At 37.9% G+C, this 27,915-nt stretch overlaps 2 protein-coding genes across 5 annotated transcripts in view; both read left to right on the top strand.

Annotated features, from left to right (window-relative positions):
* Positions 1-6,166, top strand: part of GRB10 (growth factor receptor bound protein 10) — a 137,488-nt gene extending 131,322 nt beyond the window's left edge. Inside the window, exons 16-17 of the mRNA XM_026842156.1 lie at positions 2,131-2,224; positions 2,990-6,166. Of these exons, the coding sequence (XP_026697957.1) occupies positions 2,131-2,224; positions 2,990-3,136 (241 nt within the window). The 3' untranslated portion in view covers positions 3,137-6,166. The remainder of the gene's footprint in view (positions 1-2,130; positions 2,225-2,989) is intronic.
* Positions 6,167-25,249: 19,083 nt separating this feature from the next.
* Positions 25,250-27,915, top strand: part of DDC (dopa decarboxylase) — a 65,390-nt gene continuing 62,724 nt past the window's right edge. For 2 of the 4 annotated variants that reach the window (XM_026841556.1, XM_026841559.1), the window contains exon 1: positions 25,257-25,489. The gene's annotated coding sequence lies outside the window, so the exon portion shown is untranslated. Of the gene's footprint in view, positions 25,490-27,915 lie in introns of all 4 variants that reach the window. The other 2 variants (XM_026841557.1, XM_026841558.1) reach the window with 2 other exon arrangements.

Genomic DNA, 27,915 nt, shown 5'->3' with positions numbered 1-27,915 from the left:
TGTTTCCTTTATTTGAATGTAGTTACAATTATTGAAGAGAAATTGCTTAAACTGCATTCAGCAGTTCTTTGTTTGCAGGATGGGAAGAGCATGGTTGCCTTCAGTTCACTAATCTCACTACTGTTAAGGTTAAGGTAGAAACTTCCATGTTGGCTTCTCAGGAGACAGTCAAGTTCAAACCGTTCTTCAGCGTTTTCTGATTCAGGAGTATCACTAATCTTTGTGAAGAATGAAATAGATTAGAGAAATAGAAGTTGCTAGTGCATGTACATATTCATCCCGCAGTGGTGGTTTTTTTATTTGTTTTTTTTTTCTAGCTAAGGCTATTGGGATTTAGCCTAGCAGGTCAAACAGAGAAGAGAGGCTGAGAAAGGAAAGCACTGCTGACTTGCTGGGTTTCTACTTCTCTCACACTACAGATCTTCTTTACACTCTTGGGCTCATTTTGACTTGTTGCCTTAGGAATCTAGTGGCTCATCCTTCTTGGTGTATTTATAAATGTGTTAATATCTTTGAGGTGGTGTTAAATTTGTGCCTAGCCAGCTTACTGTAGAAGGTGAAGATTGGTTAGTTTGGCTGTAGGAAGGTCAGTCAGCAGTGGCAAAAGAACCATGTTATCTATGTACTCGGAGATCTAAAGTTCACGGTTTCCAGGACAGAGTCTTGCCTATGTTTTCCTGCTTTGTGTGTTCTCGAACAAAAGAAGGTAGAAAGTTAACAATCTTCTGACATCTCATGTAAATACTCAGCAATGCATACATGCACCTGATACTCCTCTCATTTGTTTCTGGAAACTATGGTTGAGGATGCATCTATCTTTAGAGTCATTATTTGTGTGGCCAGCCTGTTGCTTGCCAGAGGTTTTGCTGAGCTTTACTTTGTGCCACCAGTTCATGATGCCATGTGTTACCTGAAATGGCCAGATGAAAGATAATTTAGAGATACCTGCATGAACTGCAGGGACCACAGGTCAGGTGAGATCTTTCTCCCTGAGATGGATCCTAATGTCTGAAGTCTTTGGTTCCTTTTCCACGTGTCCGGACTTGCTAGGACCTAAAAGGAATGTTTAGAAGTCGTGCATGGTTTCCAGTGGTGGCAAGACGTGCCTGTCTCAGAGTATTGGACTGACCCTGGTTGTGAGGGTACATTTTTGTGGTATTGACATTTCTCAATCAGTTCTGAGGAGCTGGAGTAAGTTCTTTTGGATTCATAAGACTACAAGCAGTTCTTGCAACTCAGCCTTGGAAAAGTGTGGTCCTGGCTTAGTGGTTAGCAATTAAGCGGGCTTGAGGCCTGCCCCAGTACTGTGCTTGGCCATCTCACAAATCCACTGGTGATTAGTGCTGTGAGCCTTATGCCAAAGGTATATTCTTGTTTCCTGTGGCATGGAGAGGTTCTCCTTCCTTATTTCATAAATGTCATGGGGAGGAAACATTTTTTTTCTCCTCTTCTAAAGTATGTATTTAACCATTTGAGTTAGAACTTCAGTTTTGTGGGTCAACTTAAAAGTGACAGTTACATAGTGTACTGATGCTGCTAGCTATACTCCTAAAGTATATTCTTTTCGAGTGATGCTGAGGGAAAAATGCTGTGGCTGTTGTAGAGGAAAATCAGTGTGTGTTTTCCCCGTCTTGATAACGTGGATGCTACTTAACTGATGTCATTTTAATAAAGCATTGAGCTGTTCCTGTGCAATTTAACCTAAACATAGTTTTGCTAACACTGGATTTCTGTAAACTGATGCAAGATACTGGAGAGTGGGAACAGATTCTCATGTATTACTTTCACATCTGCAGAAACCCAGATTTGCTTTGGAGTTAAATGAGAACCTTTTCTTCATGAGAGTACATATCAGTAATGGAAAGCTCAGAGAGACCCTTGAAAAAAGCCTCATACATGCATTTGTAGGGGAAGAACTACTTCCCTGTATCTTTCACTTTTTGTTTCTTCATCTATTAGTGTTGCATAGCCATGGTATAAAAATGGAAAGCAAATTGCCAGTTATGGAATCATCTGTTAATGCAACTAAAGAAGAGTTAGGCAATAGCACGAAAGGACTTAGTAGTTATGATTATTTATGAAGAAATGGATTGTGGTATTCAGTGTGTCCTTAAAAATGTTCTTTCCTAGACTATTTCTTCTCCGGGACAGCCAAAGCAATCCAAAGGCATTTGTACTTACGCTGTGCCATCATCAAAAAATAAAGCATTTTCAAATCTTGCCGGTAAGTAGGTTATTTTTGATACTGATTAAAAAAAATAAATTTAAAATCATAAATCTTTGCCAACATCTGAAGAGCCCTCTTACAAATTACTGATGTAATTAACAGGGATGTTCCCATTAGCAAGTATTCTTTAGAATTTTCAAATGTCTGATTAAAATTCTTTGTTAACATTGTCTGGAAAACTAGTTTAAGTCACTTAGGTATAGAAGTAATTTACAGAACTTGTTCTCTGTGAGTGACAGTAAAAACAGTGCCAGTCATCACTCTATCAGTTAGGCAAACGTAAATTAACTTAAGGAAACTTTAAGAAATTTTATTCTGGAAGCTATCCAATAACATTGAGCTTAAAATAACATTACACTGAGATGTCAAGAACCTATTTGATTTTTGTCTTGATCAAAAAGAGCATCAGAAGTTTAAGATCATGTAGACCTCTTTATTGGTCCAAACCCTCTTACCTTGCTTTGCCTGCCAATATTACAAACAGTTAACATATTTTGAGGGTTATTTTTGTTTTATGTAATGAAGACCAGTGCTGTCTCTACAGCTTTCCATTACTCTGCCTGTGATCTTATCCCTTTCAAGATGGATTAACATGCATTCTTTTCTAGTGCTGTGCGTGGTTTCATGAAGATCTCTGGGACTAGATTGTTTGGGCAATGCCCATCACTTATCTTACATCACACAGTTTTACTGTTTATGTTTTGCCATGCTTGCATGTCTTCATGTGCTGTCTAAATTGAAAGGGATATTTTGTTTCTCCAGTGTGAAGATGATGGACAGATATTTTTCAGTCTGGATGATGGGAACACCAAATTCAGTGATCTAATCCAGCTTGTTGAATTCTATCAACTAAACAAAGGAGTCTTGCCCTGCAAACTCAAACACCACTGCATCCGAGTGGCCTTATGACCTCAAATCTGACTCTCACTGAAGACTGGATTTGCTAGAAGAGTAATTGTAAGAGAACGTTGACACTGGGGAATTGGCAGATTTGTAAGTTGGTAAAAATAAATAAAAATATTATGCACCTTGGGACTCTGAAAGGGATGGATTCGACAGGTGCCAACAGACCAAGATTGCTGGTTTGTCTAACACCTAAGAGTGATTGCTGCTGAGTGTCCCAGCATCCCAAAAATGGGGGGAGGGTATGTAAAACCATGAGTAAATTTGAAACAAAACTGGAAACTTATCTTGGCTGGGCCACTTAACAGGAACAAGTGTGAAGAGAAATCTTTGAAAAGAACTCTTGCCCTGGAATAATCTTGACAATTAAGACTAGTGTGTTTACTTTTTGTATTGATCACTTTTTTTGCACTCCTACTTTGTTTCGGATATTGTATGCAGCCTATATTAGGAGCTGATGTGGCTTTTAAAATTCATGCAGGAGTTGGGTATTAATCTGCACCCTAAAATGTATGGAATGCTTCAGCCTAAAAGGATCTAGAAGAAAATCAAGAAGTGTGTGTGTGTGTGCGCGCGTGTGTCTCAAAACTTCTCTGGAGACCTGAGGTTCGATGATCTGCAGATGTCTTTCAAGAAGCAATGAGGATACAATTCTAAAAGAACATACCACCATATACGTACTCTCTGTTGACTTGTAGCATTATGGCTGTAGTATGTTGATGGCATATTAGTGGCATCCAGTCATGCAAAGACTGTATTAGATTCTATGCACAAATTTTTATTATTGGAGTGGTGGTTTGTTTTTTACAGCCTTTTGACTGTTTTCCTGAGGAAACTTACTGTTACTAAATAGAATAGGACTGAATGACTACACTTGTATTTGAAACCACCATTTTTTGTGAGAAGATTCTTCTGCGGGTAGTCTTAGTATGACAAAATAATAATAATAAAAAACAACAAAAAAAACAAACAAACAAACAAAAAAAATAAAACAGTGTTTTTAGCTTTATAGCTCCTTGAATTTTCAGACTGTTTCAAAGAGCTCTTTCCATATAGTAAAGCTACAGTGACACAAAACTCTCCTGGGGGATAGGGCATAAAAAGAACTGTACCCCTTCTGCTTTCTGGAGGGCCATGAAAGTTTACATGGTGAGAAAGAAAATACTGGGAATGGAAACACATTTGATTGTGAACTAGCTGCTGGCAATATCATCCATCGAGGTAACTGGTGATCCCCGTGTTGTACACGCTAAAGCACACCAGTACCTATGGCAGACAAGCGTGTATCCTGCTCTGGTGCTGGTTTGTCATCGGAACTACTTTATTGATAATGTTTAAATCAGTTATTTAATGTTTACACAATAACTCTTTCTGATGATAAATCAGTATTAAAGTTAGATAAGCCCCACCTTGATCCTCCAGTTGCAAATACCATTCTTTTAGCAACGCAGGTTGGTGCAGGAGCTGTTACTGAATAAACTTCCCAGTACTTGATGCAGTTAGCCACAGTGAGGAGCATTCCACCCTGGGAACTTGCAGAGCATAGTGCAGAACGGAGCATTCTTAAGATGGTAAATGATTTACGCAGGCTAGTTCATCCTTACTAACATATTTGCCACTGGGTTTGAAATCCTAGCCATCTGAAAGGATAAAGAAGGAAAACCAATCCTACACCTTTAGGTCTTCATGTAGTGTTGAGAATAGCTTAAGACAAACCATAACCTGCCTGAGTCGTCCATATCAGCTTATAACTATGTCAATGGTATAGAAACACTGTATTTTAGTTTACAGAACACATTTAGTATTTTTTTTTCCATTTAATGTCTAGATATTAAAAATGAAGAAACTTGATTTTGTTTTTAGTAGACGCCTTTTCTGGTTTTTGGGTTTTTTTTGTTTTTTTTGTTTTTTTTAATTGTACATAGTGAATGAGTGTTCCTGCTTTCTAGACAATGTATTTTAAAACCTTGAAATTAAGCTAACTTAAGTCTGACTTCACTTTGCATGCTTCTATTTGGCCCCTATTAGGAGAAAAAAGATACTTGTATTGACTACATTACCAGTTTAATAAGACCATTTATGCTGTAGTTTTAAGTTTTTCTGTTTACATAGCTTAGTGACAACCATGCATTTTTCCCAGTAGGCGGATAGTATTTGCAGTGTTTCATATTTATAAAAAAAACCTTGCATCTTATTTAAATTGAGAATAAAAGTTTGACTATGAATCATGATTTTTGTATGTAGATGGTTGACTTAGTATTTTGTACTTTTCCCAGCTAAAGTGAGCTGTTTTGAGAAAGTGACCACCTTCAAAGTGGCAACAATCTTACTTAAGCAGATCACTGCTTTGTCTTCTTTCTGCTGGAAAACAGTCAATACCACCTTAGTTTTCCAACAGATTCAGCTGGCTGCCAGCTCAGAATACCAAGGACTGAAGGACATTTGACTCTTATTTTTGTATTTAAATGACATGAATGTAAAGGGGATGCTCAGGGTTGTTTTGGAGCCTGTTGAATTTTTATCTTTTTGCCTGTGATTTTATTTTCTAAATAAATACTTCATGTAGCAATCTTGAATATGTTGAGAAGGAAAATGCCAAACCATTTTGGTAATGAGGTTACTAGTTAAGTTATGTTACGATAGGTGTTAAAGTACAAAAAACTTTTTATTTGTTAATCTTGAAGAAACACGTGCCTCAGTTTAGATGTTTTGTCTTATCTTTTCTGCACTAAATACCTGACAGTTTGACCAATCAATGCACCTTTCCAGTGGCAAGACTTGCTTATCGTAAATTATATTGTCACAATGCAAGATTTAGTGACTGTAAAATGGAATAAAGTTTAAAGTTTCAGGGAATGCAAAAGGTATTAACTTAAGAGACAAAACCTTTATTCAATATGCTTTGCTTCATACTGTAAATAGCTTTTTGGCTTGTGAACCTAATTGTAATCTTTCAGGTATTTTTGTACAAATAAGGGACTGATATTCTGTTTCTTGTAATTAGAAATAAACGTTAATACAATGCTATTCATTTTATATTGGAATGAATGTCATCTTTTGGATATATCTGTACACCATAAATCTCTTGCCTTAATTTTGAGTTATTTGGGGTGGGTTATATTAACACCCTTTCAGAAGAGTTAAGAGGAAATCAGAATCCCCAGGATATCTTTATTCTGGCTGTTCTGTCTTATGATTCCTATGAGGACAGACTATCCTTTTTTAAAAAAAAGAACTTGTGCACCCCTTTTGTTTGAGGAAAATTATGGGGGATATTCTGCTATGATAATAATTTCAGAAGGTTGCTAGAATCAAATCAGGAAATACACCATAAGCATCTTTTGCATTATAAAACAAGGCTATAACTCACTGAAAATGTATCCTCTGCATAAAGCACTTTATTGGCCTGATAGCTGTTGGATCAGAAAACCTTTCAGGAGTACTTTCAGAAAGCAATTCTTTATCCCTGTAATCCTTGTATTCGAGTGGTCCATCAGCATTTGTGTGGAAAAGCACATCTGCACAAAATATGTTTTTTTCTTAAAAAAGCCATTAGAGGGGGAGGAGATTGGTGGTTCTTCTGGTAGATAGAATAATATACGGTTGGAAATGTTTCACTTCTTTGTTGGACACAATCCTCCCCTGTATCTGCCTTGCTAATCCATAGAAGCCATCAAATGCATTCCACTTAAAGGCTTAGTCACACTCTGGCTTCTGCATGCTACATCTTCATGTGAGTTTCTGTTGAACTGGGGCATGAGTACTTATTTGGGGTTTTGGTATTCCCAGAAAGTTTTTCTATCTGGAGATAGTGCTTAGAGTTCACTATCCTGCATGCAGCAACTTAACTCTTTCACTGAGTTGAACAAAGAAAACATCTTGCTTAAGAAGGGCTTGAACATGCCTATTTATTGCTTAAAGGAAACTGCTGACATTGAAACTGGCCCCCTCTGTAACCATTAAAAGTCGAGCACTATAATTCTACACAAACCTGTAAAATACAAACAATCAACCTCAAAACCCCACCTTACTTTACTGTATATATTACATTTGGAACAAACGAGAAGATGGCATGAAAACAAAGCAGCAGTGTAAAAAGGTGTTGGTAAGCCTGCCCAAGGGCAGGGCAGTACTGTCCGCATGTTTGTTCAAACTGCCCACAGCTGTGGCAAATGCAAAATGATACCTGTGAAATCTGGCCCTAGACATTAACAGCAGGTACCTCTGCTGTCAGAACATCACCAGTACAAAATTAGTCTGGGTCAGAAATGGTATATGGTACAGATTCGAATTAATTGCCTCATAGAAGGTTTTACATTAGTTGCAGGACAACACAGTCAGATGTCTGATCCCACATGAAACGTTCTAGCATGAAGTTCACCTGGGGAAACAGCTTAAATGCATTTGAACCTGAGTATACTTGTATCAGCCAAGTGTTTTACAGCATATGGCTGCAGCACTTTTATCCTGATACACACAACCCTAAGGTTAGGTTTAGTTTAACATCACATTGCTGCTTCAGCCTGTACCCTCAAAACCAGATGAGAAAAACATCAGCAGATGAGCCATTTCCCTTCAAGTAAGTCGAACTTTAGATGGCTTTGGGTTTATGTTATTGCTAATTTAGTGATGCTTTAATCTGGTTTGTTAATGTCCAGCTTGTATATTGCTTTGTGTCTCAGGCATTGTTTATCTAACATCTTGGAAACTTCAGTAACAATATCAGCAGATGGAGAAAATAGATATCTTCCTTTGAAATATCCACATTGCCTTAATTTGGGTAGCTTCAGCATCCTAAATCTTAGGTCTTCCTTCCTTAACTTGAAGCACAATTTAATTAGTATTTGAAAACCTAATATAACCACAGCTGTGTCCAAGAGCTATATGATTTTCATTAGATATTGCGATTAGTCACATCTGAGACTTCAAAATAGATTCGTTTGTGTAACACTCACATTGCAAACTCTTAGCCCAAAGACACTCAGCTCTAATTGCTCATCATTTTGCACAGATATTAGCAGATGTTTTAGCAAGAAAGATTGGTTCTTCACAAGACACTGAGCTGTGATTAACAGGGTCTTACAACACTTGGTTACCCAGGTTTGCATGTTTTGCTATAATCAGGTGTTTTCCATCTGTTTTTTTGCAAGATCCCCCTGCCACAATTGGGGAACAGGAAGGTGAAATTCTAAACACAGCTGTCAGGTCTGAGTCAAAGTACAGCCTGGGTTTATGGGGTCTGAAGCTCAGCTTCAGTCAGAGGTATAACTCTTAAGAAAAAAGCTCAGAAGAGCTAGTCAGGAGGGAAATGGAGAAAATAATTACTTTGGTGGTATTCTTCGAGTGATGGTTTGGGTGTGAATAGGAACACAGTGAAGACAGTGGGGTGATGCCGGGGTGATGCCTGAGTGCTGCTCACCAGTCCCTTAGACTCAGTTTCCCCTCCTCTTCCCTCAGACTTGTGAAGATGAGTCCTACATAAACACTTTTTTTATTTACCTTTTGAAAGACATTCAGAGGTGTGAGGATTGGCATTTTGAGCTCTCAGAGAAATAGCTATGGAATTGGTGTTCATAACAACACGCCCATCCTCCAAAACAGTCTGTCCAACTGCCATCAAGAGAAATGGAAGGTAAAAGCACGGTCCTGCCAACAATTATGAGAATGGTTAAAGCAAGTGGCTAAGCTCAGTACTGAAAATGTACAATTTGCCCCACAATGCATTGTCCCACAAAGAATGCTAATACATCCTATTCTGAAATACTTTAAAGTTAGTTAGACCTTTTCAGTGTTTGATTTTCTCTGTAATGCTTCTCTTTGTTGTTGAATTACTGCAGGATATTGATGTGCTTTGCATGACCAATTCATTTTTCAGGTTAATGTAGTACTTTCAGAATCGGGTCCAAAGACAAAACCATACGAGGCAAACTGTGAGGATTAGAGCTTCTTGAAAAATTACCTCACAACACAGCTAGTCATGGAAGAAAACAAATTGATAATTACAGAATTGATGGGTAGAAGAATTAATTAATTAATTTGGTTTTTCCTAAAGACTGTGTGGTTTGTGAAAACGGCTGGCTAAACAACAATGAAGATTGTTGAAGGCATAAAAGTTTGCCTCAAAATACAATCAGTTGCTGGAACAAGCCTTTGACCTGCTCTAGGAAATGGAGCACTTCAGAGAAGAGAGTGTGCCTAAGAAGGCATTGCATCTTCTTGCTTATATGCACACCTTCACAAACAAAATTCTAGAAGCTGTTGCCCTTGAAAGGATAAGGGAGCAGGAACTCCTAGGACAAGAGTTGAAAGGGATACAAGGAAGCGCAAGCAGCATGCTCAGAGGAACAATCAAATATAGTAAGACAGTTCAGCCAACTAGAAAGCAGGGACTGAGGGTAGCATACTAGACTTCTAGAAAAACATAGACAGCTGAGAAGAATACAAACATTCGATTCCAATCTCTTCCCATACAAAAGTTGCAGAGCATCACCTGAAGTGTGCAGGGGCCCAGTTCACAAAACCCAGAAATATTTCTTCATAAACTCATGTAAGCTCTAGTGTTCTCCACCAGAAAATGTAGCATGTGGCAAAAGTTCACATGGGTTCACAAAGGGCTTGAACAATCATGACAGAGAAAACTCAGGTAATGGATGTTAACTACATTCTGGAAGTCCGTGGGCCACATGTCACCATGTGCCAGGAGCAGTCTTTAGGGGAAGAATCATTACTTAACAGCCCGTATTTGTAGTCTTTATTCACTCCATGTCCACCACTAAGTATTGGACAAGAGCTATAAAGATTTTTGATCTGATCCAGTACATGTGTCCACATGAGCCCCTAGGCTGCCCCGGGGTGCGGCGAGGGCTGCCGCTGTCCCGGGGGCCTGGCCTTGGTGCGTCTCTAATTGCCCCACTTGCCATCTAGCGTGAACCGCCAGACATGTCGGTTGTCTAAACATTTTCATCAGGGCAGTTCCCTGGCTTCAAATCGGCGAAGGCAGGATCTGCTGGGGCGGTTGGCTCACTCTGCTCCCGGTCTCCTTGGTACCCAGTGTATTTTCACTTGAGGGTCTGTGATTAAAAGTCCTTCCTATCCTAATGCCTGTGCATTGCCACCGAGTGAATTCACAAGGTGGTTGGTTTTTTTTTTTTCCCCTTGTTGAGGAAGAGTGACTAATAAAGCTAATGAACATAGTGCTACACGTGGTTAATGATTAATGAAAAAGTGCAGGGAAGGCACAATAGCAAAGAAGACCAGATAGTTACTGCAAAAGCCCTAGAAATTTCTTGAGATTAAAATACTTTAGCTGATGACCTCTTCCTCACAGGACAGGAGAACATAAGGGAACTACAGAAACTACCTGTTTCCAAAGGAGCTGGAAAGGAGTGAATTCTCCAAACAGGTAAGGATAAACTCACTAATGTCTGAACATGAAGTTACCTCTGTACTTTCACCAGATAATCCAATCTGACAAGTCTGCAGAATTTGTTAAGTATTAAGCTAGTAAGCATTTAGAAATGTAGCATAATATGCTAAATGTAATTCTATTTTAATTGACATGTGCTTAACCCAATTTTGTTGAAATAGTCAAGAATTCATGAAGTGTTTTAAAATCAAAACTTTGCAATTCACAACATTTTTAAGAGAATCTCTTAACAGCTGCTCAAAACTGACTTTAGGGCACTGCTGGTGAAGAGAAGCAGTCTGGAGGGACGGCAGTACAGAGCTCTGAATGATGGCATCCTGGGGCAATCTCAGGGCTGAATCCCAGCTGACAAGGGAGTTTTATAAACCTTCTCAAATTTGGTCAGGAAAAAAGTTATTTGAAAACTCAGTTCTTCTGTTCCTTGTTTCATTGTAAATTTGTCATTGGGCTTGTCCTCTTGTAGAGATTCTGTTTATGGCACAGGGACTGTCCTTTCTGCGTACATAATGGGGTAAAACAGTTGCTTCACTGGTGAATCAGACTGTCATCTCTCCTGTCCCATACTGTTAAGTTAGTAGAGTGAAATATCAGGACTGAGGTAGATGGAACTTTCAGCTGTTTGTTCAGAAGATATAAAAGCTCTGTTAACAGAGAGGTTGCTGAAACCTCATGTTTAGTAGGAGTAAGAAGACAGACAGTTTTCAAAAGTGGCTGCAAACTGACACATTAATCCTGTGAAAGTGAGGAAAACTTGAGATGTACTTTGCCTTCCCCTTTTGCCAGTCAGCTCACTTCTGTTGAACTTCTGTTTCTTGGGAAGTGTGCAGAGCCAAGAAAAATTGGTGAGGGAATGGTTAATGGCATTTGAGATGGTGACTTGTTACACTAATGGAAAGAAAATTGCTAAAGATTGTATAAAGTTGTCAGTTTCTTTGGATGGTCAATTGATGCATATCCCTGGGAAGCTTCTCTGGTGCTTCAGTCTTTCCCATATTCTCCCTTTAGTGTATGTTTCTTATTCTCTTCCTTCCATTATACATAAAAAAGTGGTCACTTCATTCTTCTGAGGCACCAAAAATTATGGGGTTTTTTTCAACCACAGATAATATATTGCATAACCAGCAAAAATGTATGGCCAACAGTATTTTGTAATACCATCATTTGTAAGTGAAAAAAATTAGTCCAACCCATACAACAAATTAAATTTATTTCAACAGTATCCTAATCACAGTCCTGTTACTCAGCTCAACTAAGTATGTTACCTGTGCATGTACACAGGCCTCCAGTGTTCCTCTGAGTGTCTCCCCATCTAACCAGTGTTCATGCTGGTTACATGTTACATCTCTTGGCAAAGATCTTTCCTGCAGGAAAACTTTTGAATGCAACAAATCATTTATTGTACATTTTTCACCTTCTTTCTTGATCCTGTGCAGATTGATCTCCATCTATTCACAACAAATAAATAAACATAAGAGATCTTATGGTAAATAGTCATTACTTGAAAGATAAATCAGGATTTTAGTATTAGTTTCTTTGTCAGATAGCTGGCAAGAGCATCGTACACTTAAAAGGTTGCCCTTACAGTTTACTCCTGAGTTACACTATACCATTTTCCTCCTCTTGTTTTTGAAAGGAATACATGTTTCTGAAATTCAGAGCAAGTTTGCTGAGCTTTGTGAAGGTGTAATAGATTTTTAGTTTTACTCTTTCTTGTTGTGTGTTTTCAGAGGAATGGGATGGTTTATAGGGAGTCAAATGTAGTTTAATGTTGTTATTGTTGTATTATGTCAGACGTATTTCCTTAGTCCTGATTTTATTCTTTGCTTTTTCCAAGGCAGACAATTAGAGAAATCATGTCTCTAAGAAGATGATGGCTGAAGTGAGGGTTCATGATAGCACATTATGTTTTTTTCCATTGATTCTCCATCAGTGAAATGTCATGCTGTATGTCTGGTTGTAGGAACATGGGGGTGACCTGAAGGCAAAGATGTGATTCCAATACTGTGTAACCTATCAGTCTTTACAGAGGATGTATCTCTCAGTCTGTTACATACAGCCTATCTTTACAATACTGAGTATGAAGTAGAGAGGTTAGGTAGGTATTGAAGTGGTTTGAACAAAAATATGGCAGAAAGGTTTCAGTCACTGAAACGGGTATAAGGAGAGAGGACATGGGATTCTTCTGATCTTAACACTGGAGACAGCTGAAGCCATAGTAGGAGTAACTCTGCATTCTAGTAGAAGCTGGAATACATATAACCGTGAGGGTTATTATTATCATTTCAGAGTTTTAAGCCAGTCTTGCCAAACTTGGGTTTGTGACATTCCTTATGCTTCAGAAAATTCTTTTTCTTATATACCAAGTACCATTTACTGTCTGATTGCTAAGGTAACGTCAAGCACTGGTGTTGGCAATGCTGTCATGTAATCTGGAGTTCAAGGGATACAGTAACATCTTAAAATGCATAGAAGGATGCTACAAAAAGGAAGGGAATTATCTCTTCCTGCTTGGTGGACAGGATGTACAGTAATGGGCTAAAATTGATGGAAAAGAGATCCTAGAAAAAAAAAAATGCACAGCAGTGTATTGTTTAGGAAGGCTATAAATTCAGTGTCAGGGAAACACAACCATTAAGTTGCTTCTAACACCTCCCTATGTTTTACCCTCATTTGCACTCAGTTGTACCATTAACAGACTGTTTCATTTAAAGGACATAACCTCACGGTTTTTAGATTTTCTTTTCTCTGACACTTGACAGTGCAGGTATGGTTAACGTGAGTTAACGTGAAATAACAGGAAGCAAGCATCATTACTGTGCCTACTTAGTCATGTGAAAAAGCGGGATGGGAAATTACAGAAATACTACATATGGCACTTTCTGCTTTTAAAAACAATGAGAGCTCAGAAAATTAGAAACAATCCAGATACTTGTAGAACCAGGTATATAAATTTCAAGGTGAATATACGTTTCCAGATACAATGAACAAGCTGAAGGCTGCTGAAATGCCAGCATACTGGGGAGATGGCTGGCAGACACCTTTTCATCTGACAGTACTGTAAAGAAACCGGTCTTTCAGTGGGGCTTTCTGTGTTGTTCCTTTAAAGGGAGGGAGAGGGAATGAATGCAAAGGATTTAGGAGGAGGTGACATTTCTTTAATGGCATCCTGTGGGTGCATTATCTTGCAGAGACCTTTTTTTTTGTATCTCACTCTGATTAGCACATTTCTTTGTGCAGTTTTAAAATGCTTGGACAGTTTTCCCTGAAGAAATACATGTGCCTTCCAGCAGTTTTAAATTGCTCTTGATATGTTTGATATCCTTATACATCTGCAAACCCATCAGAATCTTGCTGAGTTCTTGACTGCAGTGCTTCCTGTGGTAACTCTATTTTCTGCAGTTTTAACCACACATCATGTGAAAAAGTGTTTCCTTCTGTCTGTTTTTAATCTGATCTCTTTTAATTTCACTGACTAGTCCCTCTTGGGTTTTTGAAATTTGAAAAACAGAAGTTCTTTATCTTCTCCCTTTACTCTTTCTTTCCCTTATCCTTTCCTTGGCTTCCCTCATGTTCTGTTTTTCAAAGCTAACCAGGCCCACTCATTTGAATCTTCCCTAGAGGCGAGGATAAGTGTCTTTGAAGAGGAATGTTCTCTTAAACTCCAGGAGGGCAGTGAAGTCTTTTTGAAAGTGAAAATCTGAGAGAATATTGAATATTCCAGAACTGTTCAAACAATTGATCAAAAGTCACTAGAATATTTTTCATATAATTCACTAACTTGTTCTTAGTGGATCCAAACTTCTTGCTCTTCTTCATGATACTACTTATTAAACAGAGGTTTTCATTCAACAGTGCCACCAAGGTTGCTTAGACTATGTCCATTAGTTTGGCTCTTAAAATTTATGGACACTTAATTCCACTCTCCCTCTGTAAACTTTGTCACTTCAGAATTAATGTTACTAGGCTTCCTGAGACTCTGTACTGACTATTCAACATGTGACATTTCTAGCTCTCCTCCCCAGTTCCTGTGGCTGCATCTTTATGCATCTTTAATAGGGGGGAAAAAAAAAAAAAAGCAGGAGTAGAGGGAAATGGGATGTTGGGATGATGTCCTTTCACTTCAAGCTTTCATATGTTTATTAACAAATGCAAAAGCTCCCAGCTAACACGGCTTTCACATATTTTAGGCAACTGAGGTAGAGGAGTCTACCAGACCTCCTCTGCAGAACTGTGATTGAGATGGGACGTAGAAAGAATGGACCAGGAGGAATACTCACTTCAGTGATGGCTAGTGACAGGTCTGAGATGGGAGATGATGAATAACCCTGTGCTGTAATAAAAGATTAACATCTAAGAGAACCTGTGGAAGAGAAGGAGAAAAATTGTGTGTATCTTTTGTCCATAACTATATACACCTAATCAAAATGTTCCATAAGATGATAATATATTCTGCCCAAGCATAAAAGTCTAGCAGATTTGCATGGGAAGTAGAAACACCCAGGGAACAAAAGAATGGATCTTTGGAAAGAAAGAAATGATGTCTAGAGAATATCTTTTGGATACATGTGTCATGAAAGGTAGAAACTAGGAAGGTGTTAATCATGTCTTTATATTAAATATTAAATGGTTAATAATAAAAAACACCCTAATGATGATCTAAATCTGTGTAGAATAAAACTGCGTATCAGCAAGTTTCCAAACTAATGTGTAAATAAAAATATAATGTTACAATGTAGATGCAGAGGAAAGGCTTGATTGTAGAGAAATAGCTTAGAAATATCTGTATAATTGTACTTAATGCTGTTTATTATTAAGGACCTAGGGTAACTAGAGTAAACTAGGGTATACAGTCAAATTTAATAACAAATGTAGATACAGTATTATCATTGCCCAGAAATATAAATCCTGAGATCAAATAAATTTGTTTGTATTCACTCATACATTCATTCATTCATTCACCTTAATTAACCAATTCAACTGATTAATTCAAACTAAGCAATTAAGTAACAGAAAACATTTGGAAAGCTTTGTAAACAATAACAGCATAAGCATAGCTTTAAGGAATGTGCATACTCAAACAGAAAGCATTTTACACCCCAACTAGAGTGCAAGTACAGGCATCCACAGGCAGTCACAGGCTAGCAGCAGGGCCCTGCTGCAGTCTTGAGTGACATCATCACTGGTCATGTGGCCTGAGCCAGCAGAAAAACCAGCCAGCTCTAACTGGATGCACAAATTACACAGTACTCTAATGGTTTTGTTTTCCTTTATGTTTTTTAGCATTTTGACCGTTTTTCTTCTGGCATGATCTTCTGTTTCTTCGGTATTCTTTTTCCTCCAAGGAAATTTATATTTTATGTTGGCATCTGTCCCTAGAATCCATCTTTTTATCATGTCCTATAATTTATTTAATTATTTAGTGATACTTTCCTTGTCATGTTTGTTGAGGATAATGACATACTACTTGTACAGCCTTTACTCAGGTGGGTATGTAAACACATGCTTATATATGTTAAGCTCCTGTTACAAGATCTTTCCAGGCTCTCAGAAGTCCTTTATTTGCTGGTTGCTAACATGACAGGTGCCTCACGCTCTCTCTCCTGTTTTCTGTTGCCTTGCACATGCCAGAAATTTTTTCTTGGCACTGCTGACTGGGACAACGACTCATCCAGTCCTGTGCCTGCCTTGCCAGCTTTTAATGGGCCCATATTGTGCCATTATCTTTAGGTATCTGGAGGCTAGGTACATAGGTGTTGATTCCCGAGTATGTCTTGTGGGATCACGGTCCTGAGGCCTGCCACACCTGCTGGCATAGGTGCCTTATTGTGCTAGGCTGCTGAAAATAACATTTATTATAATGCAAAGTTTAAATTCAGAAAACAAAACACAGAGCCTTACAAATGTGTTTTGTGCTAATGATAAGACACTAATAATGATAAGATAATGATAAGTAATCAGATACACAAAAAAATAGCATACTTTATTATGATTATATGCAAGTGTAAGGATGCTTTGTAGCTACATCAGCAGCTTGGCTGGTTATAAGGCTGATCTCAACAATATCTGCTCACCGCACACAACTTTTGTGTGAATCCATGCCCTGGGTTGTTTTTACACCTACCTCTACCTCCTCTGTTTCAAGGTTATTGATGCACATTTCTACTGAACATCCTGATGAGTATGCTCCTGTCTTTGGGTGATTTTTCTTTCTAGCACTATGTAAGAATCTGAGATACAAACATATTTTTTTTCCCGTTTAATCTTCCTTTTTTAAAAAAACTTTTTTACCATTACAGTAAATTGTTACCATGCTGAATGTTGTTCTGTTCAGGCAGTAATTAACTGCATTCTAGTCCTTAAATGGCTTTAAGATTGAGTGGTGAACTACTCATATAATACTACTGTGGCTTTCTCATGTTTCCTTCCAAGGTTGCTAAAACTTCTTTATTTTAGAGGTTCCTCTGGGCAACAGTTTTCTAATTTTTCAAGAGCAGAGTTCTTATCTTTTTAAAGATATAGATCTTAAAAATACTTTGCATCCTTTTGGAGCAGCAGTTTGTCATATAATACCTCGTTATGAGTAGTAATTTTTAAGGACACAGAAATTGGGGTGAAATTTCATAGCCAGCAAAAGGAGTTAGGTATTAAAAGTGGTATAGGGAAGCCAGTGGTTTTAATCTTACAAAATAAAAAACTTTATAACAGCTCAGTATGTACTGTCTGTTATCACCTTCTTTTTCACCTGTTCTTATTTATCTTGCTGTTGAAAATGGCTGTTAAAAAACATGTTTTAGTTACCTTTTTGTTTAGAAAATCATCCCTAATTCCGATGTTTCATTGTTTTTGAAATTTAAAATGATCTTGATGTTCTGCAGGTTCTGTGGTGGACCTATTGGCTAGTTTGTGCTGTTTTTCTGGGAAAGGTGTATTCACACACCTTTGATTTTTCTTGCTTATTTCTAGCATAAAGTGTAGCCTCCACAGCCTCATTCTTAAAAAGAACTTGTGATGGAGGCTATTTGCTGCACATTGCTTTTAAATATTTATTTTTAGTGTACTTATGTTTGGTACATAAACTGCAAAAATTTGTGTGAAGAAGGATGATCACTGTTCTGAAGTTATGAACATTATTACATTGTGTTATTGCAACATTATTACATTACAAAGTGTCACATCTAATGTAGTTGACCTTGTCACCAGGTATTGATTTGTCATCTTTGTGCAGTTTCTACTGCTCATCACTACTCCATGTCAGAAGTGAGTCCAGTACTTGTTTTCAGAAGAGGATTGGTCTTTTGGGAAAAAAAAAAAAAAAAAAAAAAAAAAATCAGTTCCTGCGGACTACTGGTAGTTACTTTAACAATAGAAGCCTCTGATAAGTAGTGAAGATGCTTTGAAATTACTAAAATGATGCATCAACATTTGTTGTATCCAAAGCAGCATAAAACATCCTTTTTGCTCAAGAAAAGTATCTGTAAAAGGAAAGGAAACCAGAACAAATGTGGACCTAGAAGCACCATTAATTTATTTGAAAAGCAGCAGAAAGATTTTCAACCAAATAGGAAATGGTATGAATATAAATGGCTTCTTCAATAGGTATTTAAGAGGACAAACAAAGAGAGAAATACGAAATGAGTAGTGCTAGATGATGGAGTGTAGCTGATCTGTGAGTACAGGAAATTGTGTCCTCTGCTGTAATTTTTATGTTGTTCTCTGCTTCACTGCATAGTATCTCTACACTTCCAGTTCAATCCCAGTCCCAATATTCAGCCCATTTTTCCTGGGGGAAAAAAAAAAAAAAAAATTTAGATGCCTGATGAGGGTGTGAATACAGCTTCATTGTAAAAAACCCCACAGCTCCACCTATCTCTATTCCTAAATCAACAGGCAGAGCCATAGCAAATGTTTTGAGTCTTAACACATGTTCTGGATCCCTTACTCCCCAGTCTTCTTCCACATACTAGTTGAGGATGCTTCTGGTCACCTTGCCATCACAGTTTTACAGCTTGTCTTCCTGGGTAGCATCAGTAGCAGCCAGCAGAACTGTAAGCTGCAGAGCTGAAGAGAAGTGTATTGTCTTGAGGATCCAGAAATACTGTCAGGCTTTTTGTGACAGCTTGATATCCTAGAATTGGTAGAAAACAACTGTTATTTGTAAGTATCCATTGAATATATAACACTATTTCTCATGTTTTTTCAGTGAATATGTAGCATCTTCCTTTGTAAGGACTTCATGTAACTCATCCCTCGTTTAACGTCGCATTATTTCCTTTATCTGAGCAATGCTGAAGCTTGGAATATGCTTGACATGCATTGTACTTGCAGTTGAAGAATCTTGAGTTAAGTTTTGGTTTTTTATGTAGTCGATGAATTACTCTATTTTTATTGAAGATTGCAGTTACGTAACAAGTAGACTACTGAACTGGGGTTGTATGAGTTTATTCTTGTGTAAGATACAGTAAATAAATTATAATTTTGATGAAAGGCTAGTGTGATTTTACATGCTGAACACAGATATAAGAAAAAATTATCAACCAATGTAAAATATTAGCTTCTTGTAAATCATTCACAAGTCAGAGAATGTAGATGCAGAACAGTTTTCTTAATTTTTGCTTCAGTGGGCAACAGGAATAAGTTTAGACTGGGGTCTTGCTGAAAGAGAGAAACCAAAAATATCCCCTAGAGTTCAGCAGAAGCTATAGGCAGGTAAAGTATTTTGCTCCATTATATGTTACAATGTATGTAACATAAAATGTGGTAGTGATTCTTCCTTCAGGATACTTTTCTTTCATTCTATATCCTCTGAGCACTAAAGAATGAAAAATAGCATTTCTTAACCACTACCTTTGACAAAAGTTAGCCTGGTGGCAGAGGTGAAAGAGATGTCTCTTATGACTATCCAGGTCAAGATCTCTCCTAAATAAGAGAGAGAGTTTTTTAGAGTTAGCAGGAAGAAAAAACCAGAAATCTCCAAACTTCCAAAAGTTTCCTAGATTGTCTTTCAGAGAACTATGTAGAATGTCAGACTGCTGTAAAGGCAGGTTGCTTCTAGACTGGCAGCATCTGACCTCAGCACACAGAGGTTCAAAATCTGTGCCTCTGACCGGAGACAAACTCTGCCAGAATGTGGATGGGGAGGTGCTGCCACTTTAAACCTGGCCTAGATTTGGGCCGTTTGGGTTTTGAATGGAGTTGGAGCCAAATGTAGTAACACAGAAGAGTAAGCTGGAAAAGAACAACCCTTCCTAGCAAAATATTTTATGGAAGCTGCCCATGAGGAGTTACCCAGAATTTCACAGCATATGGCAAAGACTTGCATCTGTACTTGAAAACAAGAACTTGAACGAAGGTCTCTGAGCATAAAGGTAACGAATGCATCAGGCTATCCTGCTTATTTAACTGCCTGTCTCCTCCAGCCACATGTAAGTCCTGTCTCAATGAGAGCCTGTCTCTCTAATGGTAATGTGGAAGCTGTGATTATCATCTAAGGTGTGGAAGTGAACAGTATCATAAGGAGAACAGATGGCAGGCAGTTCTGAGTGGGGATACGGCTGGCTGCACTGTGGTGAAGCTACCTGCAGCAGGTTAAGCTGTTATCTTTCCTGGCTGGCTGTTTTGCCTCCTAGCTGGAGATGATTGCCCTTCTTATGGAGTTGGCAGGATGGGGCATGTGAACACTTGGTGGCTCTGTCACCCAGTGCTACAGGGACGGACAGGTTCTTTTAGGGATCTGTGCTAGAATGAGGACTGGCCACAGGGTTGTAGTTACAAGTAGAGCTTCATTATTACATAAAATATTTAATGATCAGCATAGCTCATTATCTACGTTTTCTAGCATTTAGTGTAGCTTATTGTTGCACAAAGTTTTTATCAATGATCATACTTTCAGTTAAGCAAAACTTCTAGTAGTCAGTGTAGCTTTCTTTCTGTCTCTAATCTTTAGTTACCTAGACTTTTAGTTACTCGAACCCTCTGCAGATGGGTCAAATTCTTAATAATCAGTGCATGATGCAGTAATCATAATCTAGACTCATATTTTACCCAGAAGAACATAAGTCACTCAGTCTACAGAGGAAGAAGACAATAGTGGGTGCATGCTAGGGCACTGGAGGATCACAGGTTTTGCTGTCCAGCAACTGGTTTTACAGGTAATATCTCATGTGCTTTTACACTTTCCTGTTCCATAATGGTTGTCACCATATCCTGGCAGCAGTGTTCGGTCAGCAAATAGTCTTGTCACAATTCTGACAAGGGATCTGACTGCTCTGTAATCGGGATCATCACATCTTGGTGACAGCCACAGTGTTGGGAAGAGAGAAGGAGGTGATACTTGATCAGCATGCTTAAATTTTATGTTTGAGGAAATGGCATTGGTTATGCTAACCGTATTACTAGGAGTCAGGAGCAGGGCATACCGGTCACATGGCTTCAATGGCAAGCCTCATCTTAGTGTAAATGCATCTTCCTGAGCAAAAATCACATGCTGCACTCAAGCCCTTGAGGCATGCACATATATCACTGCCACCTCTGAGACAGAGACAATAATCCACAGCAGAAGGTATCAAACATTACCTTACTTGTGACTTCAGCTGTGAATGTGTGTCTGTGACCAGAGAGTCCTGTGGATGTGGAAGCTTCAGTTCCCACTCATTTCTCCAGAGCCCTAGGTCTGTGACTTGGAGAAAGTCCATGTAACTCAGTCAGTTTTATGTTATATTAAGCGTAAATTCTCAAGAAAATTGTCACTGGTCTTTTCTAGAAAGGTACTTATGTTAGCATAGGACTGAAGGGGAGTCAAAAGGCACCTTTGCAACATAGCTGTCGGGGAGGAGGGGCAAGAACCACCAATATGATCCCTTGCCATAGTACTTGCTGTAGTCCCAGACAGTTGAGCCCCAACATGATCTTTATGACAATCCAATGTTGTTCTTATCCCATAAAGGCTCATATTGGTGGCAAATGCTCTTCCAAGTTTACTGCAAGCAGTGCATGGTCCTTGTGATAATGTATTCATGACAGACGGTGACAAAATGTCTTCTGGACCAAGCTTTATGTGATTTTTGATACCTTTATAAACAGCAGTCAAAATGAATTGCTTACATAGTAACAAGCAATGCATTATGTTCCCTCAAGCCATCTTGTTCCTCATGTTTACCTGTGTCTGTCTTTTCACCCATGCAGTGGCCTATTCCATTAATAAACTAACTGCTATAATTTGCTTCTCTGACATGAAGGTCTTAATAGTACATTTAAGCCCTAATAGAAGTTCATCTATCAGCCACAGCTTGTGTGAGACTCACCACGGTGCTTGAGAAAATTCTTTCTGTGAGCAGTATATGGCTGGATGAGTGCCCCAGCAGTGCCTACACCCCTAAAGTAAACACATCTTCTCAGCTCACAGCAGAAGGTATTCCTATCTCTGTATTGGAAGAGCCTGCCTACTGTGATTGCAGCCTGCTCTCACTGTCTCTGTGACTCTTCACAGCCTGTCAGTTTTTCTATTGACACTTCTTCAGTTCATCACAACCTCTCTCTTTTCTGTAGGCTTGATTCCATAAGAGTGAAGTGCTTAGGCTGCCTCGAACCAGCAAATGGTACGTTAACTCCTCCGAAGCTGTGTGTTTGAGTCTGTGTCCATGTTCACTTCGTTAGCAGTTCCTTTTTATCCTTCTTTGGTTTACCTTCACATGTTCACACAGACAGCAATACGGAACTGAACAGGGAAAACAAGTCACACATGAAATATTCATGAGAGATAAGATAGATGCTTTCCCAGTTTGTCAGCTCTGTCTGAGATTCATCTCCTGGCTAATCTGTTGCAAAGTCTACTTATGTTCTGCAGGAGACTTAGTTTTTATCCGTGTATTTGTGTCTGAAGGCTTTATTTAATTCTTACTGTATTCCAAATGAAATACACCCTCTGTTTTATCTAGAAAATTGTTAGTTGCACATTTCTGCTAAAATATTCTCTTCTATCTCTTCTCATCTGTATGGCTCATGCAGATTTGGACCTTGTTTATGGAACATGTAAAGACTTTTCATTCCAATAAAGCTGAGTGATTCTTAGAGTTTTTTACTTTCCTTTTCCTTTTTATAGATAATTTTCTTTTGCATTAATGGTATTATTACACTATTGGAAGAATATATTGGGGAAAAAAAAAAAGACAAAGACAGGATTCTACTACCGTTTTTATTTTCCTGAAGGAGCAACAGTGAAGGAAGCAGGACGAAAGGCTTGCAGCCTCCAAATAACATCCTCTAACTATGAATAAGGAGTAAACTGAATACTAAGCAACAAACCAGGTGGTTTTTCTTATGCTTAGGCAAGAGTGACTGTTCCTTTGATGCCAAATATCAAAAACAGGCACAAACATTTTGATGGTATGATTCCTAATTAATTATTTCAAGTTATTTTCTCAATACCTAAGATATTTATGATATCTGAGTCCATTTAAAGCCCTTCACATTATAGCTCAGAACAGGTTTGTTCAAATAATGTTAGGCTCAGTGATCTACAGCACAAACACATCTTGACCAAATTTAGTAACTAGAGCCATACCAGGAGGGTAGCATGAGTGTCATGCTATTCAGGTGAGGGAAAAACAAAGTTGGGAATAAAGCCATCTAATCATAACTAGACTGAAGGCCTGGGAAAAATGCCTTTTAATTTCTAATCTGCATTATATAATGATGGAAACTATTGGAAAGTGGGTGCGAACTGCTTAACTCCCTCTGCTTTGATCCCTGTCAGTGCACAGGGACTGGCAATGGGGCTGCAAAGTGACTGATAATACATTGCCTGCATATTCTCTGGTGCTGCGCTCGAGCCTCCTGTTCAAACACAGCTATCTCTCCCACCTTGTTTGCAAACCAAAGAGTTCAGCAACGGTAATAAATTGGTACCATTTCTGCATGGGCACAGCATCATTATATATTGTCATCAGGATGACATACCTCCACGTGCAATAACGCATTGAAGCCTATCTCATGTTAACTGTGAATAATATGATCTGTTTGTTGCTTACCAACAGGATCTGGCCTTTAAAAATTTTAGGATCATCTGTTATTTCTCACACACTGGTATCCTGAATTTTGAAACTGTTTATCAGTAAAGAGGAGATCTCTATTCATTATATTTCAGCAGTAAGATAATTTTTTTGTGAAAGAGCCAGCACATGAAGGGTCTGGAACAAATTTGCAGGGCCATAGCATGTCTGACTTAGCCAGCACCTGTTACAGAAAACTTCATGATCTTGCTTTTGTCCACCACAGAAGGATTCTGTTAAGCAAAGATTTTTGTATTGCCAACAGCTGATGAGGAGAATTATGAAAAGTAGTAGGAGCCAGAATAATTACTAGAATTATAGAGACATGGGATATGCTTTTTAGAAGGTCATTTAATTCCCTTTTTCCACCTTGCTTATTGTACCTCTGACACTTTATTTCATTTTTCTTCCTGAGAAATAAAACCCCTATGATTTTAATAGAAAATGCAATCATTGTCTTGTCACAGTAACTTTTAAGGTAACTTACAAGTACAGCAGAGAAAAACCATAGCAGATGACTGTGAGGTGGTATTTCAACACAGAATAAACCAGCATTTTAATACTCCAATCATAATTTTTCCATTTTTAATTTCCTTTGAAAGTTATTTACCTTTTGCAAGCCATTTGGATGAAACATTGAAGTTTATTTTAGATTTTATCATCAGATTTGAGTAAGCTTTATGTTTGCTAGGGACATTTTCAGTTTCTGCATCTCTTATACCCTGACAACATATTTTGAATTTTCAGTTGAATTCAGGGAGAAATTAAAAATAGAAAAAATCTCCAAATCACATTTTTTCTTATGGAGCTCCAGTTTGTCCAGGCTGTAACCCTGTAACCCAAATAAACTCAGCAGTTTATTTGCAGTGGGAAACAACTGAGAACCATCTGCAACTGACCCTGGGATTTCTTGGTGCTTTCAAGATTATAGACTGATCATTACAGCAGGCACAACCCAAGAACTGAAAATGCAAGTCAGATCACAGAGTAACATCTAGCACAACAAACACAATGAAACCCTCGAGGTGATTTGTGGATTTTAGGTCCCGTTTTTATTTTTAATAGGCTCTTTCAGAATTGTAAGAGAGTTACAATTGGCCTTATATCATTACAACAGCAAACACAGCCATAACAGTTTTAAAATATATGACAGCCAGAACTTTTTCCTCCTTCAAAAAAGGTTGGGTGTAATACTGTGGTGCACTAGAGACTAGTCTGGGAGCAGTGGCTGTCCCAGATCTGCCACATACCTGGCTATAAGCTGTTCAGGACTATGAAATAATGTTAGTATTTTTTAAAACAAACTAAATAAAAATGACAGGTGGCTACCTGGATTCATCTAGGAAAGAGAACTCCCCATAAAACTTTTAGAATAGGGGAGCAAACCTTGAACATTTAGTATTGTTTGCAGTCACTTGAGTGGTATTTCAACTGTCACTCTCTCTCTCTTTCCTGAAAATAATGTTTCACAGAAGTGGTTCAAAGCACTTGCTTTTACAGCAACCGCTGCAGCAGAAACGTCCCGAAGTGTGTAACGCAGACCAGGAACATGTGATCAGGCACTCACTGTCAGACTCATTAATGGAGTTCGTGGAAGAAAACACACACCACCTCACAACTAACGGAGGCAATGGCTGTTACTCAGATCCATCTACCTTTTGGGTAGCTTTTTTTGCTAAGTATATCTTGGAGGAGGTGTGGGAGGAGGGAGAGATGCTGCTGCTGCATGTTCAATGCAAAGTGCTTGGCTGTGATAGGCTGAGGGGACATGGATACTCTGCCTATATATGCTGGCAACTGCATCCTCTGCGCTTTATAGCTGTCACAGAGGAGCAAAGAAAGACAGTGAGAAGGACAGAGGAGAAGGAAAAGCCTTACCAACTCACTGTAAGTAACATTATTTGTCCTTAAAGCTTTGTGGTTATTGAATTCAAGTAGGTACATTTGGATTAATGCAACAATTGGTTACTTAGATTGGGAGCTCGGCAAATAAACAGCCAGCCTGTGTTATTTTAGAGATAATCTGGGATACTCAAAGAGCATTTCTTTTAACCTAAGTTTGCACAATGTGCTGTGCACCTCTCATGTTAAGTTTGCTTGTTTTTACATATGATGTATGTCAGCTATAACTGTTTATGTACATTTATGCAGAATCCCATGTATCGAAAAGTTTCTGTCTTGTCTTTCTAAGTGCAACAGTTCTGAACATCCAAGCAGACCTTGAGAAATTCTCTGCCAAATATTTTGACAAATAAAATTTTCAAGATAAATTCAGTGCATGACTTTTCCTCAGAAATAACTCTTTCCACATCATTATAATGAGACCTCAGAAGGAAAAATTACTGAATCTCAGAATCTGTGCTAGTGACAGCAATGAATAAAACCAGCAACTTCTAACTAGAGAAATTTTAAAAGGAAATGTAGAGCCTGTAACATATATACCTAATTCTGCACTTCTGCAAAGATCTTGGCTCATGCAACAGTAGAAGTACAGAGTAGATCCATTTCCTTTTACTCATGCTGGAATAAAATTAATCAGTCGTTATTTAGGCAATACTCCTATTGTCAGTAGTAGAAGTTTAGCTTAATAGTAGCAACAGCTGCAAAAACCTTCAGTTGGGTTCAATAGCAGAAAGTCCTCATGGCTTCAGTGGTGTCACTGTAGCACCATGAGCCTTTAAATACATTATATTCTGCAACAATTAGTTGGCAGAATAGAAAGTGTACTTTTCTCATTCATTGGAAAGTTATACAGTCATTACATTTTTTTGAGCCAATACAAATGCTATTAATGCATCTATTCTGTATTTAATAATAAGAGCTGCTAAAATATTTTATTATTAGCTGTTTCTTATTTGACTTTGATAAACTGGAAAACAGGCATGCATAAAATTATAATCTATTGAATAAACCTCTGTCCTCATTTGTTCTTTTTCCTCTTTTTCCCCTTTTCCCTCTTTTTTCTCTTTTTCTTCCTCATAACATATTTCCTGGTAGTACTTAGTTATCTTTTACATTTATAATTAGTTAATACAAAAACCAGATTATATAGACAATTCTTTTTAACAGAAGTAATAAGATGAATGATATCTACATAAAATTATACCTCCAAAGTAATCTAATACTTAATTGTGCATAAACTGCTCATTTGTATGTTTCAGTTTCAAGTAAAGTAGAAAATGATTTGCAGATGAACATTATACTGACTATACAATCTAAAGACTTACAACAGTTTTCAGTAACTTCACTAAAATAAAATATTGCCATGTTCTAATTTCGGTGTACTGAGATAAAAGGAGTAGTTTAAACAAAGCAGCAAAGGATATGTCAGCTTTAGATTGTGTAGTGTACTTGTCCTGTGACAAATTCCGGCAAAATTAAACAGCAAAGAGTTTATATAATAATAATAATAATAATAATAATAATAATAATAATAATAATAATAATAATAATAAATAATATTGTTAACATATAAGGTTTAATGTGATTGTTCTTGTTTTTATCTGAAGTTAAGAGCAAAACTCAATCTTTTCCAGTAAAGTAGGACTTGATCTGAAGAAGTATGCAGTGGTGACAATATCTATTGATGCTTGCTAGGAAGAGAAGTACTCAGACATAGTATATGTTTGGTAAAATTGTATTTTATCAATCGGAGTGAGGCTGTCGATGGATTTGAATACAGACTGTGCTTACAAAATGGTAGAGATTGATAAATAGGCAGAGTGCCTCCTGAGAAGCTGTGCTTTCCTCACTTGGTGTTCAGCTGGCAGATGTTGAATATGCTGAAATTCATCCTGGGAGGTGTGAGGTTGCCGAGAGCATAGAACCTTAACCACTCTTTGTGGGTCTTCCAGAAAACAGACCACTATTAAATACTTTAGAGAGAGGTTCAGTTTCTCTGAACTGTCCATTTAGTTCAGAAACTCAGCCTTTATTATTTTGCAGTCTAAGTCCCTTCGACTTAAGTACACACACATTGTAACACTCAGCGCTTTAGAAAATGTGGATGCTCTCAGTGTTTTCATTTTAGATCCTAGAGCTGAGTCATCTGAGGTATTTTCCTTCTTAGAAAATAACTTTCTATATTTTTAAAATATACTGGTGTAGAGGGAAGGTTTCTCTATGCGTTGTGTTGTTGCATTGTACATGTGTTGCATATGCACGTGAGAGGTAAAAGAGAAATATTCTGTACTGACAGAGAAGTGAAGTAATTTGCATTTTTATAGTACTAACTGGTAAGCATTACAATTGTCAGATACTCTAGTCTACTGGATGTGGCTTCCGTAGCAAGTAATACTTTCAAGAAGATGAAG

Source organism: Athene cunicularia (assembly GCF_003259725.1).
Source record: "Athene cunicularia isolate RWA chromosome 2 unlocalized genomic scaffold, athCun1 chr2_part1, whole genome shotgun sequence".
Taxonomy (NCBI): domain Eukaryota; kingdom Metazoa; phylum Chordata; class Aves; order Strigiformes; family Strigidae; genus Athene; species Athene cunicularia.
The sequence above is the reverse complement of the archived record's forward strand: the minus strand, read 5'-3'. Positions and strand labels throughout refer to the sequence as shown.